At 29.6% G+C, this 8,349-nt stretch overlaps 1 protein-coding gene across 1 annotated transcript; it reads left to right on the forward strand.

The window, feature by feature from the left end:
- Window positions 1–542: 542 nt before the first annotated feature.
- Window positions 543–7,113, forward strand: LOC129919535 (uncharacterized). Its single transcript, XM_056000448.1, has 4 exons — window positions 543–855; window positions 3,629–4,294; window positions 4,417–4,980; window positions 5,671–7,113. Exons 1-4 carry the CDS (start codon window positions 690–692, stop codon window positions 7,107–7,109), a joined length of 2,835 nt encoding a protein of 944 aa, XP_055856423.1. The 5' UTR covers window positions 543–689; the 3' UTR covers window positions 7,110–7,113.
- The last annotated feature ends 1,236 nt before the right edge of the window (window positions 7,114–8,349 follow it).

Genomic DNA, 8,349 nt, shown 5'->3' on the forward strand with positions numbered 1-8,349 from the left:
AAATAAAATTTTCTTTTCAGGACATTACTTTTTTGTTTACATGTGAGATTTATTAAAAAAAATTGGCACAGGTAAGGTTTTTTAATTTTTTTTTTGTTGGAAAATTCACCTCAATTTTCATAGCCATTGACGATAAGATTAAAGCCTATATTTTAAAGTGCAATACACCTGCAATAATTCTGCATATTTACATATTTCACTGCATATTTACATTATCACGAAAGACCAAAGTTTTGAGTTGTAATGAAACATCAGTGTTTTGCAGTTGTAAACTGTAAATAGGATCACAGTAACAAAGAAAAAAATCAAAAATGACCTCAAAAGTTTTTCCGATTTTTTTGAAAAAAAAAAAATTTATTTAGTTTTGGGTTTATCTTAAAGTTTTTCATTTATTTAAAATAAATTTTTCGAATTGTTCTCTAATAAAATTTGAAAGATTCAAAAAGTACAATTCGATACACTTTTTATTTCACTTTCGATACAATGCTCAAAGACGATTTTTCAACCCTGGCGCTCGACTGAGAAAATGAGAATTGAGAACTTAACTGAGAGAATTTTATATCAGCTGTTTTTGACATTTGTTTTCATTTCGTTTTTCGTGTTTCTTCAATTAGTTTCTGAAAGTTGTTTTGTATTTGTGGACCGTAGACGTGCTCTTTTGTTATTCAAATCTATTTTATATTTTAAAAATGTATTCAAAAGAGATAAGTGTATTTTATAAAACAAGTTCGAATGATTTTAAAAGAAATCTGATAAGAATAATTGAAAAACATCCAAAAGTTTGGAATGAAACTAAGCAAGTAGATGATGAGTGGGAAATTATTCGAAAAGAAATGAGTGGAATGGGTACAATAAGTGAGTAAATATATCTCTCTCTTTATCTCTTTTGTAATTGAAAGAAAAAAAAATGAGTAAATGGTATTGCCAGCATTTATTTATTTTTTTGTTATTAGCACAAAATTTCTTAAATATGAGTTAAAAATTCTAAAGCGCTTCTGATCTGACATTCTTTTAAAAGTAAATACGGGAAAGTGGACCATATTTGACCATGAGGAACATTTGAACACGGCTTATAAAATTTCAGTTAATTATAATCTTTTTTTGAAGCTATTTACTTCAAACTTGGTAGTTAAGAGTTTTGGGTGATTTCAGAGAAGGGAAATTCTTTTTGTTATTTTTTCGAGTTTTTAACTTTAAATTTGAAAAGCAAGCAGGTTTAAAAATTTTATATTCATTTTTAAAATTTTTTACTTAAACTATAGAATATTTTTATAATTTGTAATACATAATCATTTTTGTCAAAAACTATGTTTTTATGGCGAAAATAAGCAGAGACTGAAAAATTCGCATATTTTTTTTTGTTAATTTTTTTAAAATATTCGTATGAGTTAGAAATATTTTCTCTTGTCGGATGTTTTGTTTTTACCAAAAAGATGTTATTTATTGTACAGTCATATTCGACAAAAATCCGAGAGTTATGATGAATTACAAAAATTCCACTCCGTTAAAAAATAAGAATCATGTTATGAGTACATCATATTTCGGCACATGATATTTTTCATAGACCCTAAAAATTTAAAGTTATCGTCAAAAAACTGTTTTTCAATTTTTTCACATTTTACTCAGTCATTTTTCGGTCAGTTTCAGATTTCACAAAATGTAGCTTAAAACTATGTCCGAATTCTGAAAATCGGAGAAAAAATGTTGTACTTTGAGATTCAGTCCATTAAATCTACCCAATTTGATACTTGAGTAATATAAACAAAATATTTCCAAAACGAACAAGTACTCCTATCAGCTTAGAACTGCAAAAAATCAACCGAAAATTGACTAAGTAAGAAATCGTTAATCCACTTCAAACTTGGTATGTAGCAGTTTTTTGGTCTTATACGGAGGGGTTTTTGAAAAAGTTTAATTTTCTCAAAATCGGCTCCTACGATTTTGATCAAAAAATTCAAGTGTTAGTTTTTAGACAAGGTCTATCTTTTCATGAAAACGCTTTTTTTTTAATTTCGAACTATTTTCCAAATTACTGATTAAATTTTAACGATTTTTTTATGCAAAAACATTTATATTGCCTTAATATACACTTCGCGTCACTTGAATAGAAACAACAATTTTTCTTTAGAAAATAGCGATTGGCGCTTCGGTGAGGTAACTTAGTTGATTTTTGGTTTTGCATTTTCAAAGAGGAACTTTTAACAAACAATGTTGTACCTAAAAACAAAAAATCCAAAACAGAAACCGTATGGCTACTTGTTGCGTTTTTTCGCATTACTTCACAAAAAACAGTGTTTTTTTTGCGTCACTTGAATAGAAACAAGCTCTTAAATTAGATAAAAATGATGAAAAATCATGGACAACACTAATTTTAGTAAAGCAATATTTTACTTTGACATTATTTGCACATTATAACCAATTATGGGCTACGAGCTACCACTAGGCATCACAGAAAATGCTTAAATAGCAGCTAGCATTGGAAATGCGCTTGCACTATGCAAAATCGCGAAAGATATTGGAAAATTTGCCAAATTTGTATGAGAATACTTTTAAAATATCGTAAATTAGTGATTGAATAAAAAAATAAGACAGGTGAGACCCAAACCAAGAGCAGAGAAAAAAATAATTTAAAAACTAGCAGCAATTTCCTTCACTTTGCCGCTAAAATCGGTCAAAAACGTGGTGTTAGTGCGATGGTAATGTGTTGGTTTGTTCCATCATGGAAGTTATAAACGGTGCACAACATTTAAAAAGCCTCAAAATGCAAAATAACAACATTTTAAGTTCTACTAAGATTACAAAAAAGTTAACTATTTTATAGTTGCATTCGAACTGAAAAGAAGTGAGGTAAAGAGTGGTTTTTTAAATGAAAACATACCAACTCAGATGGACCACGTTAATATTAGTTCTATTTCATTGATTTATGAAAGAATAACGCCACCAAACTGCACGGTTTGTTACAGTAATACGCTTTGTTTTTATGATGTGCAATAGCAAAAAAAAGCTTCACGCTTCGAAAAAAAGATGCAAACTTTTACAAAGAAATAATGGAAGAAGCTCTTGGGAAGTTTAGGAACGTTGAAAAACAACCCTCTTAGAGACTGCACAAGGATAGTTCCAGAAAAAACAACGCAATAGAAACAAAACAGATGCATTCCGGATGAAAACGAAAGTTTATTTCACTTATTCAAACCTTAAATTGTAGAAAATGTCATTTTCTTAATTTGTAAGAAGTAACTAAACACTTTTATCACTTTCTCCAATTAGGTCCACGATTGTGTACAGTACAAGTGCATTTTCAATGTTTAATTCTATTCATGCATTTTCTGTGGTGCCTAATGGTAGCTCGTAGCCCATAATTGGTTATAATGTGCAAATAATGTCAAAGTAAAATATTGCTTTACTAAAATTTTCTAAAGAAAAATTGTTGTTTCTATTCAAGTGACGCGTAGTGTAAATCAAAACGAAAATTTTTAAAAAAATTTTGAATTTGTGGTTTTTTTTTGAAAAATCAAATTTTCTTTACATTGGCATACAAAATTTATTTTGAAAATTTTTTTTTTTCAAAAAACTATTTGTAAAAAATTACTTTTTTTAAAAAAGGCTCTATAAAACAAAATTTTTTTAGAACAATTAAAGGCAATATGGTCGACCTTAAGATCGTTATACTTTCAAAAAATCTTCATTCGAACCATTGAATGCAACCGCGAAGCACCACAGTGGCCATTTTTTCACGATATGACTTTTATGTACGCAAGCGTAAAAGAAGAAATTCAAGAAAAACTTGGCGGTATTTCACCGCCATTATTCAGACGAAGTCCCGATCAAACTTTGCCATGTCCATGTTGTGAATATATTGATGAGTCTGATTCGAAATCAGAAACTCAAATGGATGATGAGTTTATGGAAGATATAAAATTAGAGGACGAAATGGCCACTGCAGAAACAGTACTCGAAAATGACAATATGTACGAGTACATTGATGAAAACGAGTACATTGATGAGAACGAAGAAAATTCTACAAGTTCCAAATGGGAAAGCGAAAAACAATCACTTCAACCTCAACAAAATGAAACGACTCTAATTGATTTACAAAATCAAGATGCCACTTTTAATGAGGCCAAAGAAGAAGATGAATTCAGAACTGAATCGGCAAGTTTTGATCCTTCTTCAGTGTTACCTCAGACCCAAGATAATGACGTTAATGAAATTGACACATCTTTGCAAAAAAATATGGACCCACTTGCTGTCGAATGGCCTCGGGTATCACAAAAACCAGAATCTTCAAACATTCGTAAGTATAATTATTCCTTTTCTTTTCACTTAAAGAATTTATATTTTTGAGATTTAATTTTAAACATGCGCCTGTCTCTTTCCTTTCCTTCCATTTTTTTTTTGTGCAATTTGTAATTCTAGAAATCCTCGAAACCCGGTTGGAGAAAAACGATTCCCATAGTTTTGATTTTGATGAAGAAATTTCGATAAGTTTCAAATCGGAAAGCGAAGAACAGTCTAACTCATCGGAATCTCAACCAAATCAAATGAATCCATTGGATTTACCAAGTGGAGATGTAAAGAAAGAAGAGACTTTTGATGAAATCATTGAAATTATGAAAGATGATGAAACAGAATGTCCAAATCTTCATAACAAGACTGACGACAATCACACTTCAATAAACATGCCTTTCCCAGTGCATTTGATTAAAACAAGCAATGCAATAGTTCAGTGTCAAGGTAAAGATACAAGTTCAGTTCAGGAAAAAAAGGTAACCTACATACGGTCCGGTAATATGAAATTCATAGTTGAAAAATTCAAAACGGCAAATCAATCACAGTATCGAACTATAAAATGGCTTGAACTTATTGAAGCTGTCAAAGCCAATCCAATAATTTATGACACATCCTTACAAACTAATAAGAAGACAGTTAGTGATGCGTGGAAACGAATATCCGTGCAATTATTGGGACGTTTATGTGTTGGTAAGTAAAAGTTTACAAAATAGAGAAATCGCGCTAAGTTTTATATTGATTTCAAAATTTTGTTCAATGTTAAGCTGAGCTGAGCGTAGTCAACGTACTTCCAAACAGGATTTTTTTTATGACGCCAAGTTCAACTTAAGAAAAAATCCTGAAAGTGAACATTAAGAAAGGATTTTTTTAAATTCAATTAATTAATAGGGTAAATAGGGATAAAACGACATGGTACAAATATTTCTAAACGGAAAGTCGTAGAGAGTTTATTTTTTTCGAAAGACAATTTTTTTTGAAAAATCATAGAAGTGTTGAAAAAAAATTTCAAAAATGAATTATGACCGGTTTTTTTTATAGGTAGGGGAAATATTTTACAGAAAATTGAGTTATACCAATGAAATGTAATGAAAAATTAGGAGTGCAATACGGATTTTCTTCTAAGGCCCTGATTTCGAAATATGAATTTTAGAAAAACAAATATTTTTGTATGGGTACACTTTTATTTTGAGGAATCCTTTAAGGCTTGAACAAAATCTCAAACTTATAGGTTAGATTGATTTTCGAACGTATGCAAAAAATTGAATTTCTAAAATGATTTTTTACAAAAAAAAAAACGGGAAAAACTATTTTTTTTTTCTCAATTTTATGACCGTTTTTATTTGACAAAAACGAAAACAAACTTTCTTTCTCTAATTCTAGGGTCAATCAAAGACCGTTGGGATTGGATCACAAATCAGTATTTAAAGGAATTGTTATATGAGCGTTATTACACAGGGCGAGAAAAATCCTGCTGGGAATTTTTTAAAAACATGGAATTTCTACGTCCATTCATGCAAGGCAAAATTAATGAACCCCTCTATTTACATTTGAAAATTAAAGAAAAGAATCAAGAAATTCCCTCAAAAAAAAAACCTGCATCTAAGTCAGAAATTTTAAATGTTCAATTAGACCCGAAAATATTTAATAAAATGAGAGAAACAGTTAAAAAGAATCAAAAAACTTCCTCAAAAAAGACACCTGCATCTAAGTCAGAAATTTTAAATATTCAAACAGTTAAAATTACTCAAGAAAGTCCCTCAAAAAATGCACCTGAATCAAATCCAGAGCGTTTAAATGTTGATCCACTTTCGAAAACATATAGCAAACAACCTGAACCGAAGAATCAAGAAAGTTCGTTAAAAAATGCACCTGAATCTAATCCAGAACGTTTAAATATTTCGAAAACATATAGCAGACAACCTAAACCGAAGATTCAAACGCCGCCCGTCGTGGTTCCAGTTAAGTTGTCGGTCCTGCAAAAAAGAGTCGAACCTATTGATCTCCCAAATGATGAGCAAAAAAATTTAAAAACAAATTGTACGATTGAAGAATATCTACCTTCTACTAAGAAAAGAAAGTTAAGTACCGATTTTGAACAAAGGCTGCCTTCACCAACTAATATTCCAAAAGCACCACTTTCACCTCCTATCTTCCCTGATAACGAATTTGTACCATCTACAGAAGAACCATCACCAGATCCATTACAGTTGCAGCACAATGAAAAATCTCTTGCAGCATATATGGCAACAAAAAAACAAACAGTGGCAACATATCAATCCACAGGCAATAAGCAATTGCCAAGTTGGCTCAAAAAATACCCAAATATTAAAATTACCCCAGTACCTAAAAAACTTATACCTTTTAAACATACGTTTGTTCAAAAGTCTGTTCCTGAAACTCAAACTCAACCTAGTCAATATACAGAACGGCCTGTGGTTTCTAATTCGAATTCGATTTTTTTAAATCGATCTGTTACAATGACACCTTTAAGTGGAGGCGTTACAAGTGCTATTAAAGACTTAACAAGAACTCAAGGAATACCAATAAATACGAGAATTGAAGAAGTCAAAGTTAAAACACCAGTAAAAGTTGTAAGAGTAAAGAAACTATGCAAAATACTGCCAGTAGAAGCTCAAACATATATTGTGCCTCCTCAAAAAGTCCATTATCATCCTCCGACTTGTGCTTCAAAGCTAGAATTTGCCGGCAATGTAAACAAAGATGCAGAAATAGATACAGGAAGAAGAAAAAGTAATAAAGATGATGCTAATGTTATATTATGCGTAGATGATGAGCAAATAAAGATTGAAAAAATTTAAAATAAAAAAGGAAAACAAATTATGTATTTTTTATTGTTTTTATTTAATTTTACAGGTTATTTTGTGATATTCGATAAATGGCGCCCAACGAAAGATTATTATTTTTCAGTATAATTTATTGGCAGATGGTCTTTTAAAGTATTGTAAATTGCAGTAATCTTATCTACACATTCAGTTTCTAAGAGCCGATATATTTTGGATGAAAGGGAGAATGAACGTTGGCGAAAAGTATTAAAACGGCCTGTTAAAATAATGCAGGTTAAAAAATTGGTTAAAATATTATGATCGTCATTGGCATAAATAAATAAAATGTACTCTTTGCTAAATATACATGTAAGTTATAAAAAAAAAAAAAAAAAAACAAAACATTCCTTCTTAAAATATAAAAAGCAACTCTTTAAATCAAAGTGAGCTCCAAGTATGCAGTTTAACTTCTTTTATAAAGATGCATTTTTAGAAAAAAAAATTAAAATCGTTAGATCCGTTTTTTAAAAAAGTAATTTTTTGAAAAAAAAAAAATTTAAAAATAAATTTGGTATGCTATTTTGTAGAAACTTTTAATCAACATTTAACCAACATTTCAACAAAATTTAATCTGACGTTTTCGAAAACTTATTTTTTCAAAAATAAAAATTTGAATCCAAAAATTATTTTTTCAAAATTTTGTTATTGATTTGTATTTAGGCATTATAAATGTTTTTGCATAAAAAATCGTTAAAATTGAACTAGTAATTTGGAGATAATTTGAAATTTAAAAAACTGTTCTATGTGAGGTACCGTTAATAAGGACTTTTGAAAAAAAAAAACTTTTTTCATTTTGATTTTTTTTTATAAAAATCCGTTTTTGAGAATATTAACTTAACTTAGCTATATATTTTTCATAACAACAAATTTAATATAATGGGTGTTTTCATAAACGTCTGCCTAACTTAGGCCTGCGTTAGTCGTGTTCATAAAGTCAGATCTGCGATAGGACTAACTTAGTCCAACAGTTCATAAACGTCATTTATGTCGTTAACGTCGGGCGATTGCGCAGCCAAAATTTGATGACTACAGATCTCGCGAAGAAGTTTATTTGGCTTTTGATTCGATGTTGTTATTGTTAATAAATGTAAATTTTGTAAAAAAAAATGAAAAGCAAACATATTAATTAGGGTGGTGCAAAAAATTTTTCTTTTTTCATTTTTCGAAAAATTTAGATTTTAATGATGCAGAAAATTTCTAAATCATGATTTTTGAT

The sequence above is a fragment of the Episyrphus balteatus genome, chromosome 4 (assembly GCF_945859705.1).
Source record: "Episyrphus balteatus chromosome 4, idEpiBalt1.1, whole genome shotgun sequence".
In the NCBI taxonomy this organism is placed as follows: Eukaryota; Metazoa; Arthropoda; class Insecta; order Diptera; family Syrphidae; genus Episyrphus; species Episyrphus balteatus.